Raw genomic sequence first — 20,521 nt, forward strand, 5'->3', positions numbered from 1 at the left:
CACCTCTTCATCCCGCCTTCCTCCTCAAGTCTGTGGTTAAGAAACACAGACAGGTTATTACATTTCAATACAGCAGTCCAGATGGTCTGATAGGGTTTTGCAAAATGCTTACTGCTTTAGGTTCTGTGAATTACTCAATAAGATTAATATAAACATATGAATCTGAACTCTTGAAACATTTAGGATTGTTTCTAAATCTCTATAAACTATTTCTTTAAAAATGGTTTGTAAATCACTCAAGTTCTACTTAATTTGCTTGCTAGTCATTAAATACATAGGACCCATTATCTCAAGCAAATTGAATGAATACTGTAGACCAACTCTAATCAAGCACTCTTCGGTCTTGTGAATAATAAGTGAGCAAGATGTGGTCCCAACATCAAAGAATTCAGTTTAGTGGGAGGTCCAGAGGATGAGATGGTTGGATGGCCAATGGACACCAACTCAATGGACATGGGTTTGAGCAAATTCCAGGAGACAGTGAAGGGCACCGAAGCCTGGCATGCCGCAGTCCATGGGGTCACAAAGAGTCGGACGTTACTTAGTCACTGAACAACAATATAGGTAAAAATTACAACACAACCTTGGTGAATAGTGGAGTGGAAGCACATACTTGGTACAGAAAAAGGCATAAAAGATAGAGCTTCTTTTTGGAGGCTTTCTCAAAGCCCCACGTGCTAAAAATATGCATTCTTCCCCAAATCTGCCATGGTGTGTGCAATACTGACAGTTGTGGTTGTTCATTTGGAATAATAAATTACTTACAGAAATACCACATACAACATTGGTGTTATTTGGAAAAACATGATTCCTTAACATCTACTATTATATTAGCACAGATCCATTTGTATAAAAAAAGTGGAACACAAGATATGTGTGTGTTTTGGTGAGATACCTTACATGTCATGGGACATAGCCCATCAAGGACTAGCTCAGATGAGACATATATTCAGAAGTACCCAGAAGGTGGACCAGCAGGGTGAACACATGACCAAAGAGTAACTAGGCCTTGTCCTGACCAGACTTTTATTAAAAACAGGTTATGATTATTTCTTCTAAAACTAGGTCATTAATTAATCAATATGTATTTATTGGACACATTTCTCCCAGTTTGAGTTTTTATAATACAGTCTTTGGAGTCAAATCAAGACCACCCTTTTCTTTCCTAAGACTGATTTAGGACATCATCATGCCATCTTGCCAGCAAGACATCATGCAAACAGGGGAAAAAAACATTAAGTTGAGGTTTCTGATGCTTAGGTAAGCGGTAACTGACCTACCCAGGCAGAATTGCTTTACATTGCTCTTATACCATGTTCATGCCTTCTTGTTCTCTTGTAGACAGGTCACCAGTTCCTTCTCTTGTTATAGACCATCTGGTGTTAGCTGCTCACCCTTAATCTTTCTTTAATCAACTCCACCAGTTTTCCTTCCATCCCTGCCTTAAGCAAATGAGGAAAAAATGAAAGTTTCTAAGACTTTAAAGACTGAAGTTCAAGAGAGGCCAAATAATAACTCAGTATCATTAACTATCAACAAATTTCGGGGCAACAATTGGGCTCTGAATCTGTCTTCAATTCTCGGAGACTCTCACTTCACAAAGTTTAATCAAAGACTATCCCTCCCACACCATGCTCACACTGAATGTATTTCTGAGTGGTAATTACAACTGAACTACTGCTACAATCTACAATGTTTTCTTCTAATTGACAAAAAGTGTAGGGAAATTCTTGAAAGAGAAGTTTATTAATAATGAAAATGGCAAACTCTATACATGAGAAAAAAGACCGTTCATATACATAAAGACTGTTAAATTTTTATTTCTAATTAGCTAGTATTAAGACTAGAGCATGTCAAGCAAACAGTACAGTAACATGAGCTTATCTGATCCATACTTTAAATACAGTGTCATCATAAACAAGATGAAACAGAAAAATCTTTCGGTGTCCACACTCCATATTGAACATATATTATGGTATGTACAGTCACTTCATAATCATCACAGTCCACATACATAAATAATTATACCTTATTCTCTGATATTATGGTTACATTTTTCCTATTTATTCCCTTAACCACTAAAAAAAGCAACTAAGTGAAGGAAAAAAGGATAAGGAATCATTTCAACTAGGCTGTAGCTGTAAATTGTGTGTTTTGCTCTGTCTTATTACCCCAAGGGGAGTGATTTAACCTGTGTCTTGTTAAATCAAACAGGTAGTGTAAGGTTTTACAAAATGCATGACTAAAGGAAATTTCTATTTATATTCTTTACACCATCAGTTGCTTTCTGGTACCCTCCCACCTTCTCACCTCCAGCCAGGTTCTTCTGGAGAACACAATGCAACTGATTTGATGATTATGACCGTCACACCATTTTTCTGCATTCACTGCACACTTGGGAATAGAATGAGCTAGGCGGCATGACTCATTGCAGCTGGATTGTAAATTTGAAAGGCTGGCCCCACCCATTCTACTGGGAATTGTTAGAAACATTTTAAGAAAAAAAAATGACCCATATTTTTCTTAGCTAAAATATTTCAACTTAATAAAGGTAAGTTTTCCTCCTAAATCAGCTGTTTCCTCATGGAGCAAATATGTTACCTTGTTTTCCCATTTCAAAATGAAACTTCAATTCACAGGCTGATAGATGTCAAAGTATCCATTATTGAAAACATGGAAATGACACAAAGATGCCCACTGCCTAAAAATTATGAGATGGATGAAGGCAAACTTACCAAAAAAAGAATGCAAATAAATAGATCAGGTACACATTTGAGTCAACATGGCTTTAGAGCCTACAAAGAACATTTGTGCAATTTTCATCTTTTGTCAGAAGTACTAATAAATCAGGGTTGTTCAATTATATTACCATTTACTATGTGATTAAAAAAAGTATGAGAAGAGGAGCAGCCAAGCCATGATGACCAGATACTGAAGAAGAGAAAAAACAAAGAGTGGGATTAAAATCAGGTAAAACTTGCACTTGTGTTATTATGTGAAGTAAATGGGACTTTACAGCACATAACTGTGAACAAATACCCTTAAACCACTGCCATGTGGAAATGGAGTCCTACATACCAAATAAATTTCTCATTATCCAGAACCCAAGAATCCTGTATGTATACTCAACTATGAAGGTTACATCTGCAGGACTCCAAAGCACCTTCTGAACCAAAAAAACAAAAACAAAAAACCACGTTGAATTCTTTACCATGCACTCTCTAGTTGTGGTGCACAGGCTCTGGAGCTCACAGGCTCAGTAGTTTATAACACGCGGGCTTAGTTAATCCGTGGCACGTGGGATCTTTCCAACCCAGGGATCAAACCCTCATCCCCTGCACTGCAAGGTGGATTCTTAACCACTGGACCACCAGGGAAGTCCCAAGGGAAAAGTTCTTTTTAAAAGCTCTTTCAAGATAGTTTGTCCTGTAAGACCAATAGCTCTTTTAGCCCTTACACTGTGAACAGCAGAGGGTCTTCACCATGGAAACTTCATTCTCCAGTGTTTCTCATTGTGGTTCAATGATGACAAAGGTAAGGCCAAAGTCTTTATTCCTGAACTGGGGAGCTCAGGTCTCACCCTGAGAGTTCAGGAGTTCCTTCTATTAACAGATGTGGAGCAGACATTTGCGCAGAGTCAGCAAGAGATTTGCTCTTCAGAAATATGTCAGAATTCTTACTTCACTGATTGGCTTCTGGAAACAACAATCCTCCTTCAGCCCCATTCGTGCTTCTCATAAGTGTTCCACGAGGTGGCCAGTTCTACACCCAAATCATGTCCATCTAGACTCTGCCAGCAAGCAGACATTCATTTAAAATGTTGCTTCCTAGGGTTAACTGGGTTAGGGTTAATAAAAACAAATTTTCTTTTTCATCTACAACAAGCAAATTTAGAATCTTCAACAGAGAAATCTTAGGAAGTTTTACAAATAAAATTAAGCATTAAGTAGTGACAAATGTCATTAATATTTACAATGCTTTAAAGATAAATATCATTTCCCTTTCAAATGAGCGCAGTAGAAAATATCCCAGCAGTGGCTTGTACCTATGCTGAACTTTTAGAGAATCTATTATGTGAGTAGGGAATGAAAGAGAATCCCAGGAAACAGGAAATACCAACCTATATAAACACACACTCCTAAAACCTATGACCCATACATACTTTGCAAAATACCTAGACATCTTCAAGGCTTTCAGTAGCTTTATTGTGGCATGTACTCATTCCAGCAATTTCGTTTCTGGTGTCTTCATAATGAGTGAAATTGGCAATCATTAAATTGAGAAAAAAAAAAAGGAACCAAGTATTTTAGCTCATGGTCAATCTATCCCTGCTTAATAGTATCTGGTCATAAAGAAACCAAAATATTAAAGATTATCTTTGACTAACATGAAGATACCTAACATGAAACACGCCTGCATCAATAATAGCCTATTTGCATACACAACTCAATATTAGGAGTGATAGGGCACTCTCCATGCCCCCTCCAAGGCTACCATTCACAAAGTGCTAGGAAATAGAGTAAAGCTTCCATTTTCAGTTAAAATTTATATAAGATGTGACTTTTTCCTATGTATAGAGAAAAAAAAAGTTATTTTAATTGCAATGGAAGTCCTGCCCTGTTTTATGTAAGCAGGAGTGAATTTAGATACAAGGTATTCATAAAGAAGCAGCCAACCTATACCATAGGAGGGAGTTAAATACTGTTTTTGAAATTAAAACACCAGGAACTAGAGGAGATACAAGGTTTGCACAGGTCATGGTGAGGTAGCAGCAGCAGAGTCAGGGAACCCATCTGTTCTGACTCAGCATACCCATCAATCAGCAAAGTATACTCTCAGTACTGTGGTCTTGACCCAACACCCTCTCCTTCCCTGTCCACTTGATTGAATTCATCTTTAGTCTATGGAGAACCCTCTAAACTTTATACATGTGTGTTGGCCGAGACAGCTTTAAAAAACAGGATATTAACATAATTAACAAAATAATGTGGTTTTGATTAACAGGCTCCGGAAACTGAAAACTCTGGTAGAAGCACAAAGTACAGGCCTAACTCTATCCTAAAGCAAAAAGGTTGCTTTTTCTTCAACGATTTGATTAAAAAAAGGCTTAATATTTTAGTTAGGTGAATGTCTGACCATAAACTATGTTAAAACTACTTCAAAAGCTTTTCATTTCACCTGAATTAACATGCTGCAAATATTCAGCTATTAAGCTTACTTCGTCTGGTAAGAGTCTCACCTTGTCTTCCTGCTGTGAAACCTGAAGCACAGTTGTTAAGAGATACTCTCAGAGACTCAGAAGCAGATAGCAAATGAATCCCCAATTCCCAGACCCGGCTTCTTCCTTATAGAAAACTTTCCAGAATTCACACAGTTTTGATTCCCTTTAAATATAGCTTACCATCACCTCAAATAGCAAATAGATGGGGAAATAACAGAAACAGTGACAGCCTTTATTTTGGGGGCTCCAAAATCACTGCAGATGGTGATTGCAGCCATGAAATTAAAAGACGCTTGCTTCTTGGAAGAAAAACTATGACCAGCCTAGACAGAATATTAAAAAGCAGAGACATTACTTTGCCTACAAAGGTCTGTCTAGTCAAAGATATGGTTTTTTCAGTAGTCATGTATGGATGTGAGAGTTGGACTACAAACAAAGCTGAGCGCCGAAGAATTGAGGCTTTTGAACTGTGGTCTTGGAGAAGAGTCTTGAGAGTCCCTTGGACTGCAAGGAGATCCAACCAGTCCATCCTAAAGGAGATCAGTCCTGAATATTCATTGGAAGGATTGATGCTGAAGCTGAAACTCCAATACTTTGGCCACCTGATGTGAAGAGCTGACTCATTTGAAAAGACCGTGATGCTGGGAAAGATGGAAGGCAGGAGGAGAAGGGAATGACAGAGGATGAGATGGTTGGATGGCTTCACCGACTCAATGGACATGACTTTGAGTAAACTCCAAGAGCTGGTGATGGACAGGGAGGCCTGGTGTGCTGCAGTCCATGGGGTTGCAAAAGAATGTTCAGACACAACTGAGTGACTGAACTGAACTGAAATACAGCTTTTGGTCTTTGTGGATATAAATACCATCACATCTCTGGCCAAATTCTAAAATTTTAAACCAGAAAAAAATTTTGAGTCCCGAATTTAATTTTTTAATAGAAAACTCTTCTTTCAACAGAGTTCCAAATCCAGGTTAATTAATATGATGTAATGAGTGATCTCCATCTTCTCTAGGCTTCTAATCAGTTGCAAATATGAGTTTTGATTAAAGCTCTTCCCTGCTATGAAACAAACAAAGAGCAATTAGTTGAAAAAAGCTAAAAGGTACTGAAATGAACTTTTGTTGAAATGTATTGTCAAACTATCTTCCTAAAATCACCAATCCTTTCTTTGCAGGAAAGTTGTCCTGTGCTTTGCTAAGTTAAAAAAAAAAAATCCAGTCTACAGAGACTATGTAATATTTTTACTGAATCCTAAACCAAGTCCAGTAATATTTTCATGAGCTATTGGTAGATGAAAACTCCAGACTACATGAAAACTGAAAATGTACTGGTCACGTCCCTAACATTTTTTCAATGCTGTCTCCTGACTTTGAACAATCCCCTTAGGGTTATAGTGTCTGTGTGAACATTCTTTTGTTTCACTGGATCTTGTTTAACTCTTCTTTGTTATATGATTTTTTTTCATATATTTTAATGCCAAACAGTTTACCAGAAGAAAGTGAAGCATGTAGTCAATCTGGCTGTCCCTAACTAGGCTCTCCTGGTTCCTCTCTGGATTTCTTAGCCTAGATGAGATACTTTTTTAATTCAGGAAACACAGATGGCTCTGAGGGGCTTATAAAAGGGTCTTAGGAAAGATTAAAAAAAAATCAGTCATCTTCTTTCTATTGGATACCACTGAAGTTGTGCCATAGGTCATCTACTGGCTGGAGATACAGAGATTAGCGGATATCCTGGATTAAAAGGTAGAATCCTATTAATATTGCTTTGACAGCACTCAAGCAAGGTTTGCAGTAACTCCCATTGGCCAAGTCAGATGTTCAGAGAGTTTTCTTCTTAAAGGAGTATCTACCATGCATGTGGAACCAGAAAAGCATCTTCCTTAGTTTCCTTTGGTGTCAATCCATCCGTTCCTATCAAAGGAACCATGAGTGAGGGGCTGCCTGTCAAAGAAAGGGGATTTGGAGCAAAGGGGCAGAGGCTCCAACCAGAACCACATGTGTGGTTGATCCTTTATCAGTTTCTTCTATAAGCAGGCATGAATTGCTCTAGTTTTTTTCTTCTAAAAGCCAGGTGCCATTATCTGGCCTGGGTGAGACCCATCCACAAGGAAGCACCTTTCAAAGGGCAGCTGTAGGACCAAATATCAAAACCAAATAATAATCCCACCCACTACCCTCAGTTAACATCTATAAATGGTCTCTTTACAAGGGTATTGTATTTTTGTAACCTACGTCTTGTTATGGATCGTAAGATGCAAAGAGAAGACAAAAAAACTATGGACACTTGCCCAAAATGTATGCTGAAAAAAGTAATAGAAAAAGACATATTGAAAAGTAAGGTGAAGTTGAAAGAAGCAAGGGACGCACTTTAATGAGATCTGCCTCATTCAAAGTATACCTAAAAGGATCTACAGAGATAGGAAAGGAAGTATATGTTAAAATATGTGAGCATTTGGTTATTCAAACAGGTGACTCTATGCTAATAAGAGAAAATATGACAGAGCGAGGAAGCTCTAGTCCAGAACACAGAGTGTCTTTGTTTTCAATCTTCACTGGCACTTGCTGTCATCTGTGATCCTGAGTAAGACTCTCCATTTCTTTGATGTTTCCTTTCTGCACTCACACAACTTAAATAAGAAACATTCAACTTGTAAAGGCACTAGAAGGAATAACTGCAGAATCAGAGTGGATGTGGATTAACTGTAAAGAACTCAACAACACTGGTTACCAACAAAACCCCTGTCATATGGACAGGAATTATGTATTCACACTCGTGGCCCTACTGTAAGGCGAACTGTTTAGAATCTGGGTGCAGGTACTCTCTTAAATGCTTACATTTGATGTTCTCTGACAAAAGCTGCAAACTCAGGATCCCTGGCATACAGTTCCAAAATTCTCATCCTTTCTTGGATTTCCTTTAAGGGAGGGAGGAAGGAAGGAAGAAGAAGAAGAAGAAGAAGAAAAAAAAAAGCCATACATTACATTAAAAAAAAACTTTAATGGCCATTTAAAAAAGAGGTCTAATTTTTATAAGAGACTGTAGCTTTCTGGATGGTACAGGAGAGAGCTACAGAAAACAACAGACTTTTCAAAAAAAGGTGGAAGTTGTGGCTACTACATGAACTGCTCTGAATAAATCAGACGTATATTTCTAAGGAGTATGGAGACATTTGCTAACATTTCTAAGGGAGGAGGAAGACATTTGCTAATAACGATACAGGAATCACTGGGTAGGAAATATGATACAACACAGAACTATATCCTGGCTACATATCACACTGAATGGGAGGTATCATGAGGAAAAAAAACTAATCGTGAAATAATTTCCATTCTTTCTTGAAGCCTAAGTATACACATGAACACACACACACACACACCCCAGCAGAGCAACAACAGAAAAACCAAGTTTCCTACCTCTCTGGAAAGGTCACTGTTCTCATACATTTGTCTGATCTCTTCCCTGCTCAGACCAGCAATCATCTCTCTGTCTGTGGAGCTGTAGAAGGGCCGCTGAGGATAGGGGCCCTCATACTGCTCGAGGTCGGCCTCGTAACTTTCAAACACGGGGTTGTGCTTCACGGCTCTTTCTACGGATGAGAGGCCATCACGCTGCCTGCTGGAGCCACAAAAAGAAAAGTATAATTGACTCAGGTTCTTTTCTGGATGCTCAGCTATTCAGGAGACTATTTACCTGGAGCAAAATTCCTGTTGAGGAAGAAAAAGAGACTAATTGGATACAAATGGGAGGGGAGTGACTGTGGAAAAGATCCAGATCAATCTCAAATATTATTTACCAACTTGTTATCACTATAATTTCCTCAACTACTTGATAAGTGCCCTGTGGGGCCAGTTCCTTGTCTCTTTATTTTTTATTTGCCCTAAAGTGCCTGGTACCTAATGAATGTTGATGGGGAACTATGTCTGCTGATAGCATTTTATTAATATTAATGGAAATGTTAAATTTTAAGGAATATTAAATATTAAGCATTTCATTAAAATCAGTGGGAATAGCATCATTATTTCCAGCATAGACAAATTAAAAATCAGTGTGTAAATACTATTCAGCCATAAAAAGGAACACATTTGAGTCAGTTCTAATGAGGTGGATGAATACAGTGCCTCTTATACAAGAGTGAAGTAAGTCAGAAAAAGAAAAACAAATGTACACTAATGCATATACGTGGACTCTAGAAAGATGGTACCGATGAACCTATCTGTAGAGCAGCAATGAGACACAGACGTTGAGAAGTGATTTAGGGACATGGGTAGGGGACGGGGGAGGAGAGGGTGGTATATATGGAGAGAGTAACATGGAAACACACATTACCACATGTAAAATAACCAATGGGAATTTGCTGTATGACTCAGGGAATTCAAGCTGGGGCTCGGCGACAAACTACAGGAGTGGGATGGCGGGGAGGTGGGAGGATGTTCAAGTGGAGGGAGACATGGGTAGACCTATGGTGATTGACGTTCATGTTTAGTAGAAACCAACACAATACTGTAAAGCAATTATCCTTTGATTAAAAATAAATATTTTTTTTTAAAAATCAGTGTTTAACCACACAAAGAAAGTAATAGAAATAAAAACTCATGGGGGAATGGGCTTCAATTAAATTCAGTTCAGGTCTACAACTATTTACTGAGCACTGATTGTGTGCCTAGGAATTTTCTTAGATGCTGACAATACAAAGAATTTGTTTGAATCTCTCTAGAACAAGATCATGGTCCAATGAAAAGTCAGAACCAATAAAAAATGTAAGAATGATAACAGAATTATGTTCTGGGTGCTATAGGAAACTAGGAGCAGTGCCTCCTCAGCCAAGCCAGAGGGTGAGTGGAGGTAACCTAGACCGGAAGCAGACCTGGAAGCACAGAAGCAAAGTACAGCCAGTGACTGTGATCACATTACACCAAAAGGTCCCTGGATCGCTAGTCTAGCAAGTAGAATAGGTTCTATCTCCTCTATTAATGAATCTATACTTAACTAAAATGAGAATCAGATTCTATTTCTTGTCAGATTCTTCAGATCAGATCAGTCGCTCAGTCGTGTCAGACTCTTTGCGACCCCATGAATCGCAGCACGCCAGGCCTCCCTGTCCATCACCAACTCTCGGAGTTCACTCAGACTCACGTCCATCGAGTCAGTGATGCCATCCAGCCATCTCATCCTCTGTCATCCCCTTCTCCTCCTGCCCTCAATCCCTCCCAGCATCAGAGTCTTTTCCAATGAGTCAACCCTTTGCATGAGGTGGCCAAAGTACTGGAGTTTCAGCTTTAGCATCAGTCCGTCCAAAGAAATCCCAGGGCTGATCTCCTTCAGAATGGACTGGTTGGATCTCCTTGCAGTCCAAGAGACTCTCAAGAGTCTTCTCCAACACCGCAGTTCAAAAGCATCAATTCTTCGGCGCTCAGCCTTCTTCACAGCCCAACTCTCACATCCATACATGACCACAGGAAAAACCATAGCCTTGACTAGACGAACCTTTGTTGGCCAAGTAATGTCTCTGCTTTTGAATATGCTATCTAGGTTGGTCATAACTTTTCTTCCCAGGAGTAAGTGTCTTTTAATTTCATGGCTGCAGTCACCATCTGTAGTGATTTTGGAGCCCAGAAAAATAAAGTCTGACACTGTTTCCACTGTTTCCCCATCTATTTCCCATGAAGTGGTAGGACCGGATGCCATGATCTTCGTTTTCTGAATGTTGAGCTTTAAGCCAACTTTTTCACTCTCCACTTTCACTTTCATCAAGAGGCTTTTGAGTTCCTCTTCACTTTCTGCCATAAGGGTTGTGTCATCTGCATATCTGAGGTTATTGATATTTCTCCCGGCAATCTTGATTCCAGTTTGTGTTTCTTCCAGTCCAGCGTTTCTCATGATGTACTCTGCACCTAGATGTAAAGTCTGCCTAATTACCACTGGAGTGAGCCAAAGGGGAACAAACTAACAGATCTGGTCCTTACATGGGCCTCACCTTATCTCCATCACCCTTCCAACCCCTCCTGCACCACGCAACAGGCAGTCTGGCCCCACTCAAGGATGCCATTCTTCCATTGTGTAGTGAGATTCATGCATGCCTCTCTGTTTGTTCCTTCAACTGGCTAGAAAGTTTTCCATCTACCTCCTGCAGTGAACATCTACTCTTCTGTCCAGTCAAATATCATAACCATCATTAAAGCATCTAAGCTGCCCTCCCCTAGGGAAAACAAATTACTCATCTAGGCATTCTAGCAGGTTGTTCAAACTGTTGCTTATGTTTGTTTCCAGACTGACACCCTCTGAGGACAGGGACCATGTCTCTTCTGTACTTTATAGCCCTCTCCCCTCCATTCAGACCCCTTCCAGTACTCAGGACACATAAAGTACAAAATGAATGAATAAAAGGAATATTTTATTCCATCAGAGAGCAACTGTTGTTATTTACCTGGAGGGTCTCTCTCTTTCCCTCCTAACATATTGAGCTTGAAGAGCCTTGATGATGAAGAAGACAACAGCAGAAGAAATGAGGACAAGTCCAATCATGGAGGCAATGGTGACGCCAATCACCAAGGGCTCAGACACAAACTCTTCGCAGTGCTCACCACGATACCACCAGTTCTCACCCACCCGGCACCTGAAACAAGAAGTGACCAAGCCCCAAATGAAATCACTCTGTTGAAAGTAACAACAGCAGAACCTTCAGTGGGACTGAGCACAGGTAGAGAGAGAAATGCTGACCACAGGAATCTTCAATAAAGAGGTGAGTAAGATTAAAGGCTGGGCATAATGCCTGGCACAGACTCAAGAGGTCCCCAGTGACTACTTGTAAAGACTGATAAAAGAATAACTAGACTTATAGAAAGTAGTCTAGTCAACTCTGTTGTTTATGGATAATGAAAAACAGGCCCGTTTTCGATAAAGGAAAAAATTGGAGTTAGATCACACAATTTGTCAACCACAGCTGGTCTAGAACCCAGGTCCCCAGACTCCTCACATCCTTCCACCACACTGCAGAGATCCTCCAAACTACAAGGCCACACACTATGTAAAAGCATCCTCAATTCCCAGAGCAGCAATCACTGCTCTATAAAATCAGATTTATTTTTTTGAAAATCAAGAGACTATTTTTCCTCTTAGTTTTATAGCCAAACTTTACATACAGAAAATCTGAATCATTTCCGCCTATTTCCTCTGCTTTTGACATTGATGCCAACACTTTCCCCTTTTGAAATTCACAGACTGTCCTCTTATTGAGGTCCCTCCCTGCTTGTTCTCAGCATCCTCTCCTTCACACCTTGTGACTTTGGTTGGATGTGGTAGGGAGGATGGTTGGTTCTGCTCTGTTTAAGTAGAGTGACCAGGGAAGTCTGCCTGAATCTGCTCATCTGTCTGGTATATTTTCTTTGACCCTACTTTAAAAAATAGAAATTAGATACTTAAACTATCACAACTTTAAATACTTGCTATTCTTTATTTTGGAATACTCATTTTGACCAAAAGCAGCCCAAAGCTGTTAAAAACATAATTCAAATAGAACAATAAAACTCCTCTGTTTCAGATACAGTACAAAGTGTTGATTATATATCAAAACACAATTTGAGCAGCAATCGCCTTGTTATCACCACTAAAAACCATTACACAAAGATCTCTAACTATTCTAAGTACTCTCCAGAAGACACTAGGCAATGTTTTTCTTACAGCTTTGTAGAACATAAGATAAAATAACCCATTGAACTGGGTATAATTCAGGCCTAATAACTGATTCAGTCTTCACATGTGAACTAGATGGCACCCATCTGGTAGCTCAGTTGGGAAAAAACCTGCCTGCAGTGCAGAAGACCTGGGTTCGATCCCTGGATCAGGAAGAAGAAGGAAATGGCAACCCACTCCAGTATTCTTGCCTGGAAGAACAAGAATCCCATGAAGAGAGAAGCCTGGAGGGCTACAGTCCATGGGGTCACAGGAATCGGACACGACTTAGCAGCTAAACCACCGCCACATCTATTACCTAGATATAACTTCTCTAATAAAAATTGTTGTGATCATCCTAACATCATAGGCACAGATCTCTTTCTTCAGAGGAAGTATCTCTAACCTTGTGAAGCCAAAATCTCTCCCTACGACATACCTACAAATGGCCCCATGTCCAGGCATGATGTCACACTTCCCATCATTCAAGCAGAAGTTGGGCTGTAGGTCACAGAGACTCTGACAGGGCAGATCTTCCACACTCAGGTACCCAGGGTAGCATCTGCACTCTGCCTCTCCACTCCAGGGATTGACCAAACACTCAGAAAATTCATTGCATGCTTGAAACTTGCAAGGGTTGGCTTGATCACCTAAAATACCAAACAAACCAAAGAATGGTATAAGGAAAGGCAAAACATAGGAATTGGGGTATAAGAAGCCCCTCCAATAAGGGTCTCCCATTCAAAGTACCATGGGACAATCCCCTTCCTGAATCACTGAAATATATCACCACCCACACCACAAAAAGTTTCCGATTCGCCCTTGACTGATGATAGCTTTTGTCAAATTTCTTTGAAATGCAGAGCCAAATTATAGGATCCAGTGACCTGGGCGAGCCTTGACCTGTTTTATATAAGAAGGATGTAGAAGATTTAAAATCTATGTATTATAGGTCTAAATTAAACAGTTTTCACGTACCATTCATTTCCACCAAGCCTATTCTGCTGTCGTGGTCCTCTACTCCGCACATCAGGCTGCATACCCTACTCCTACCCTCACCTCACTGAGAACATGGCATGGAGAGACAGAGTATAGAGAAGAACTGGTGGAAGCCTCAGGGATGAGTACAGCCACAAAAGAGCAGTCTAAGAACATTTGAGATTTGTGAAAGTTAATATCATGAAAACATATCAGCCCCACACCACCTCAACAGTATTTTGGCTTTAGTAATTCCAATTTCAATTCATGGGATGAGAGAAAGTAACATTTAAAAAAATTATTTAGGACAAAAACCAGTCAAAAATGATATAAAAACTGACCATAGATGGGCCTTCCATCCTATCATGGTAAAACTGCATGTTCTTCAGTGGTGAATGGCAATCTCTGAATTACAAAAAGGCAAATGGTAAAGAAGATACCACAAATAGAAGAAATCACTGGAAATGACCCATGAACTCATCTATATGAAAAAGCATAAGGTTTAGCTAGAAGATGAAGGGAAGGTTGAAAAACAGAAAGCATAGTCTCTCAGTTTCCAGGTAAATTAATGTTGCTTTGAGAATCAATAACTTCCTTGCTGCTGTGAAAATTCAAGACATTTTGCATGAATCTGTGACCTTGGAATATGTAGATTCTCTGCAGCTAATCTTTCTTGGCCTTATGTAGGAATGAGAGGGGAGGTATTGGGTAGAATACTGTCCCCTAAAATTCATGCCCACCTAGAACCTCGGAATATGACTTTGCTTGGAAATAGGGTCTTTACAAATGCAATCAAGTTAAGATGAGGTCATACTGGATTAGGTTACCCAAAGTCCAATACCTGGTGTCCTTATAAAAAGAGAGAAATCTGGACACAAGGACACAAACACACAGGAAAGAAGGCCATATAAGGACAGAAGTAGAGACCAGAGTGATGCATCTACAAGTCAAGTAATATCAAGGATTGCTGGCAAACACCAGAAGCTAGGAAGAGGCAAGATAGGCTTCTTTCTTAGAACTTTCAGAGGGGACATGGCTCTACCAACATCTTGATTTGCATTTCTAGCCTCGATAACTATGACAGAATAAAGTTCTGCTGTTAGAAGCCACCCAATTTGTAATCTTCTGTTACAGAAGTCCTAGGAAACTAATACAGAGGACCAAAAATAAAATGCTCATAGAACAAGAAGAATATACAAATGCGCTAACAGATGGCAGTTTCCACAAGGGAACTACACAGCAGGATTCCACTGTGTATTTCCTAAGTCTTCACATCCTGGTCCTCATATTCACTTTGTGGCTTTGTAATCAGAAAATAATCTAATCCTGGCCTAGGCTGAAATCTGTCCCTGTGAGGGACAGAAGTGTATCTAGGGGGTGGTAAGGATAGTACTGAACATTTCATGCAGGGATGGGAACAATAAAAAACAGAAATGGTAAGGACCTAACAGAAGCAGAAGAGTTTAAGAAGAGGTAGCAAGAATACACAGGAGAACTATACCAAAAAGGTCTTAACCAGATAACCACAATGGTGTGGTCACTCATCTAGAGTCGGACACACTGGAGTGTGAAGTCAAGTGAGCCTTAGGAAGCATTACTACAAAGCTAGTGGAGATGATGTAATTCCAGCTGAGCTTGAGCTATTTCAAATCCTAAAGGATGATGCTATTAAAGTAATGCACTCAATATGCCATCAAATTTGGAAAACTCAGCAGCAGTCACAGGACTGGAAAAGGTCCTTTTTCACTTCAATCCCAAAGAAGGGCAATGTCAAACAATGTTCAAACTACTATACAACTGCTCTCATTTCACAGGCTAGCAATGTTATGCTCAAAATCCTTCAAGCTAGGATTCAGCAGTACATGAAATGAGAACTTCCAGATGTTCAAGCTGGGTTTAGAAAAGGCAGAGGAACCAGAGATCAAATTACCAACATTTGTTGGATCATGCAGAAAGCAAAGGAGTGTCAGAAAAACATCTACTTCTGCTTCATTGATTATGCTAAAGCTTTTGACATTGTGGATCAGAACAAACTGGAAAATTTTTAAAGAAACAGGAGTACTAGACAACCTTACCTGTCTCCTGAGAAACCTGTATAACCTATATGCAGGTCAAGAAGCAACAGTTAGAACTGGACATGGAACAACAGACTGACTCAAAATTGGGAAAGGAGTACAAGGCTGTATATTGTTACCCCGTTTATTTAATTTATACGTAGAGCAATCACATGAAATGCCAGGCTGGATGAATCACAAGTTGGAATCAAGTTTGCCGGGAGAAATACCAACAACCTTAGATAAGCAGATAATACCACTAATGGCAGAAAGTGAAGAAGAACTGAAGAGTCTCTTGATGAGGGTGAAAGATGAGAGTGAAAAAGCTGTCCTAAAACTCAACATTAAAAAACTAAGATCATGGGATCTGATCCCATCACCTCATGGCAAATAGAAGCGGAAAAGTGGAAGCAGTGATAGATTTTATTTTCTTGGGCTCCAAAATCACTGCAGATGGTGACTATGACCATGAAATTAAAAGACACTTGCTCCATGAAAGGAAAGCTATGACAGACCTCGAGAGCATATTAAAAAGCAGACATCACTTAGCCAACAAAGGTCCATATAGTCAAAGCTATGGTTTGTCCAGTTTTCATGTATGAATGTGAGGGTTGGACCATAAAGAAGGCTGAGCACCAAAGAACTGATGCTTTTGAATTGTAATACTGGTGGAGACTCTTGAGAGCCCTTTGGACTACATGATCAAACCAATCAATCCTAAAGAAAATCAACCCTAAATATTCACTGGAAGGACTGTTGCTGAAGCTCCAATACTTTAGCCACCTGATGTGAAGAGTGGACTCACTGGAAAAGACCCTGATCCTAGGAAAGACTGAAGGCTAAAGGAGAAGGGGGTGGCAAAGGATGAGATGGTTAGATATCATCACCGATTCAATGGACATGAATTTGAGCAGACTCTGAGAGACAGTGGAGGACAGAGGAGCCTGATGTCCTGCAGTCCATGGGGCCCAAAGAGTTGGACTCGACTTAGCAACTGAACAACATCAAAGGATGTTATTGCACAGTCCCCCCTTGTTGATGGAAGTTCAAGAATTTCTGAGATATTATATGTGAAAATAAATTAAGCAAGAGACAAGTCAATCTTATCTTTAGCCAATGTTGAGATAAAATAATATTTTAATCTGAAACGTTTTAGCTAAAAATGTATGTGTTAATAGGGAAAATTCTATTTAAAATTTCTAAAACTCTGTGACCACTCTGTGGGTGTAGGTGAGTGCCTAAGGAAAGGAAAAATAGAATCCATAAGGGGAAAAAGATAAATGTTTCCCCCTTTTATTTCCAATCAAGGAGAGAGACTGAGACCAATATTTAAATCATGCAAATAAGAGATTGGCATTTTAAAGTCTCTTTCTAGTCTTTTGTGCAGATATAAGGTAGATGTTCAGAATGGATAGCTCTCCATTTGGAAGAATATTTAATGACTTTATGGGAAAACAGAGGGAGACTTGGAGCTATGCTTGAGATAGGAGACAGCGATCTAAACTGTAGAATGAATTACATTCTGGTTTTCCAGGGACAGGCGAAGAGAAGGATTGATGGGTCCCAGAAAATGGGAGTAGAGGAAATATGAAGAAGGTCTGATAAAATAGCCAGAGGTGCCAGAGTAATGTAGCAGTTGACTCTGTCCTGGAGGAAAAACTGGCTGTTAAAAGACAACTTTGAAAGGGTGGCTGAAAAATTTTGGGATATTTATACCTAACGGTAATATTTTTTTAACCCATTTTCTGTACTATGACAAAAACTCCTCTATCACCCTCATATCATCAGCAAATATCTGATGGAATCAACTGCCCTGTGTTGAGGGTATTTTGGGAAAATAAAATATGGGACTGTGATCTGTGTTGGATTAACATAAAGAACAACCACAAGGGTCAAGACAAATGGTGAGATTGGAAATTCAATAGAAGAAAGTCAAAGCTGGAGAAAATTAAGAGATAGTTAAATTCCCTGATAATTCCTAGAGATGTTAGGGCTTGGAGGGCCTAGGATGCAGGTTTTACACTGCACATGGTGAGGACGAATGCAAATTCATTTGAATATTAAGGGAAAAGGTGGCTCTATAAACCTTGATGACTTGGCATACATCTGACATGTGAGTAACATACAAAATTGAAGTAAATGTACTTATTTATATACTTCTCTTCAAAAAGAAGTGGGTAGACTTTTGCAAAAGGTTTATAAATCATCACTGCTTGCATTTACATGGCTAGTCAAATGCTTTTATATATGCTATTTGTTTAATCCTTAGAATAGCCCCATGAAATACTGGCCAAGTAATACTACCCCGTTTGCTGTGTAAGGGAGTAAGGTTCAGAGATAAAACAGCTCATCTAGGATCACACAAATGATAAATGGCAGAGCAGAGGCAAGAAAGCAGGCCTTCCAAATTATAATTAATTGCTTCTTCCACTACACCACATGACCACATGGCAAAAAATGTGCAAATGTCCTTAAAGAACTCAAGTGGCAAGAGATGCGGATATAGGGGAATTAGCTAAATCATTTTCCTCACTTTCAATGAATAATGGTCCTTCATGGAGTTCAAAGGAAAGAATGTTTGCTTCTTTCCTGGTTAAAGAATAGGGCTGACTTCCAAACCAGTTTGAGAGTAAAGGGCACTGGAGAAATTCAAACCCAGACATTCCATCTTACTCCTACTCAAAACCATGCTCCTCTGGTATGCAGAAGGTAAAAAAGAAAAAAGTCTGAGCATCCACCAGTATTCTCTGCATCCAACTCTTTCCAATAAAAATAATGGTTTATTTCATTCATTCACAGTATTTTTGAGTACCTTCTATATGCAGAGGTTTTGGCTACAAAGTGGCTAATTAAACAGACAAAGTCTCAGTCTGTGCGGATAGTTCCACTGGGAAATATAGCTATTAAGCAACTATGTGCATAAATTAGCATGACTACAACAGTTATAAATTTTACAGAGGGAAAAGAACCAGTCTAGATTATGAATCAGTGAAAGTCTTGAGGAAGAGACATTTGAACAGAGGCATAAAGGGTAAGCAGAAGTCAGCCAAGAGGGGAAAGAGATTAAGGCAAAGACAGAGTGTGCAAAGGTTTCAAGACAAGAAAAGTTTTGGGAATCAAAGGAACCCAAAACAAGCTAGTCCGAGTAGAACACAGTGAGTAAAAAAGTTCGCTTCACTGGGCGATACTGGGGAAGAAGATAGGAACCAGGCCCGTGGTTACTGAACCGGGTAGCCACTGAAAGTATTTCAAGCAGGAAAGTGAAATAATCTGATCAATGCTCTAGAAAGAGTGCCCTGGGTGCTGTCTGAAAAACGAATGGAAGGGGATGGGAGAGAGGAAAAAAAGTGAGATAGTGGGGAGACTGGTCCAAATGAAAGATGATGATGGTCTGGCCTAAAGAAGGAGCAGTGAAGGCAGAGAAAAACACACAGATCTGAGATATCTAGAATTCAGAATCAATGTAAGTTTAGTGAGTGACTAAAAGTTAGAGGTGATGGAAACTGAGGTATCAGAGTGACTCTCTAGGTATCTGGCTTCAGTAGTGGAGTGGATATAATTTCCATTTAACAACAGAGACAAGCTGAGAGAAGCAGATTTAGTTGGAAGGTACGAAGAGATGGAAAACAAGGGCTCAGTCTTAGCTTCAGGGCTTAATCTAAGCTTGATATACATAGAATATATCCAAGTTGAGATCATCAACTATGTAGTTAGATACAGATTCTGGAGCTCAGAAAATAAGCATGATCTGCATATAAAAATGTAGAGAGTTACTGACATTTATATTAGACTTACAATAATGGAAATAGATAAAACAACATGGAAGAATAACATAGAAGGCGAGAGAGTTCACATCTAATGGGCTTCACAACATACAGAGGTAGCAAGAACACATTCAATGGATTAGTAAAAGAGAGAAAAAGATGGAGCAGGTAGAAAAGAGAATGGGAGCTAAGTAAAGATAGCATGTGGGACAATCCTTCTGAAAAGAGAATGATACTGACACCCTTGGAAGAGATAATTTACTAATTATCAAAATGCAGCAAATTTGCCTGACTTAGTCCTCTTCTACCTATAAGTATTGAACTTACCCAATTCAGTGTGGAAGAAAATACACACGGATAATAATTAGATTCCACTAAGAAACCATGATAGTATTCAATATCATTACCTGATTCCACATCAAGGGAGTATTTATCAATAGCCAAGTTCATGGTTTGGTAGGCAGTAGTGCAAAAGTCTTCCAGAATCACGTAGACAGCATTGGTGACGTTAGGAAGGACAGACCTGGTGAACTTCATTCGGCTATTCACCACAATACTGCCATTTCTGAAGTTCAGGATTTCTAAATTCTGGAATCCAGTGAGATTTGATTGGAGATAGGGAACCAGCTACAATACATGTAAAGTGGTCAGTTTATTGACAAAGTTTTACATTTTGTTCAATACACCAAAAACAAAGAAAGACGAACCTCTCCACTTTTCCAAACTGTATTCTGTTTACATTATTTAAATTGTTCATCAACAAAAGTATGAATTGTGAATTATTTGAGTCATGAGGTTATCAGAGTTATTTAGGAAACCCATGGAACTCA

At 39.3% G+C, this 20,521-nt stretch overlaps 1 protein-coding gene across 9 annotated transcripts in view; it reads right to left on the bottom strand.

Moving 5' to 3' along the window:
* Window positions 1-1,804: 1,804 nt before the first annotated feature.
* Window positions 1,805-20,521, bottom strand: part of IMPG2 (interphotoreceptor matrix proteoglycan 2) — a 78,640-nt gene continuing 59,923 nt past the window's right edge. For 3 of the 9 annotated variants that reach the window (XM_059890046.1, XM_059890068.1, XM_059890066.1), the window contains 4 exons: window positions 20,099-20,318; window positions 13,335-13,545; window positions 11,652-11,840; window positions 8,048-8,842 (listed from right to left, as the gene is read on the bottom strand). In XM_059890046.1, coding sequence (XP_059746029.1) covers window positions 8,500-8,842; window positions 11,652-11,840; window positions 13,335-13,545; window positions 20,099-20,318 — 963 coding nt within the window. In that variant the 3' untranslated portion in view covers window positions 8,048-8,499. Of the gene's footprint in view, window positions 6,284-8,047; window positions 11,119-11,651; window positions 11,841-13,334; window positions 13,546-20,098; window positions 20,319-20,521 lie in introns of those variants that run through there. The other 6 variants (XM_024994088.2, XM_024994077.2, XM_024994100.2 and 3 more) reach the window with 6 other exon arrangements.

This window comes from Bos taurus, chromosome 1, assembly GCF_002263795.3.
Source record: "Bos taurus isolate L1 Dominette 01449 registration number 42190680 breed Hereford chromosome 1, ARS-UCD2.0, whole genome shotgun sequence".
Taxonomy (NCBI): domain Eukaryota; kingdom Metazoa; phylum Chordata; class Mammalia; order Artiodactyla; family Bovidae; genus Bos; species Bos taurus.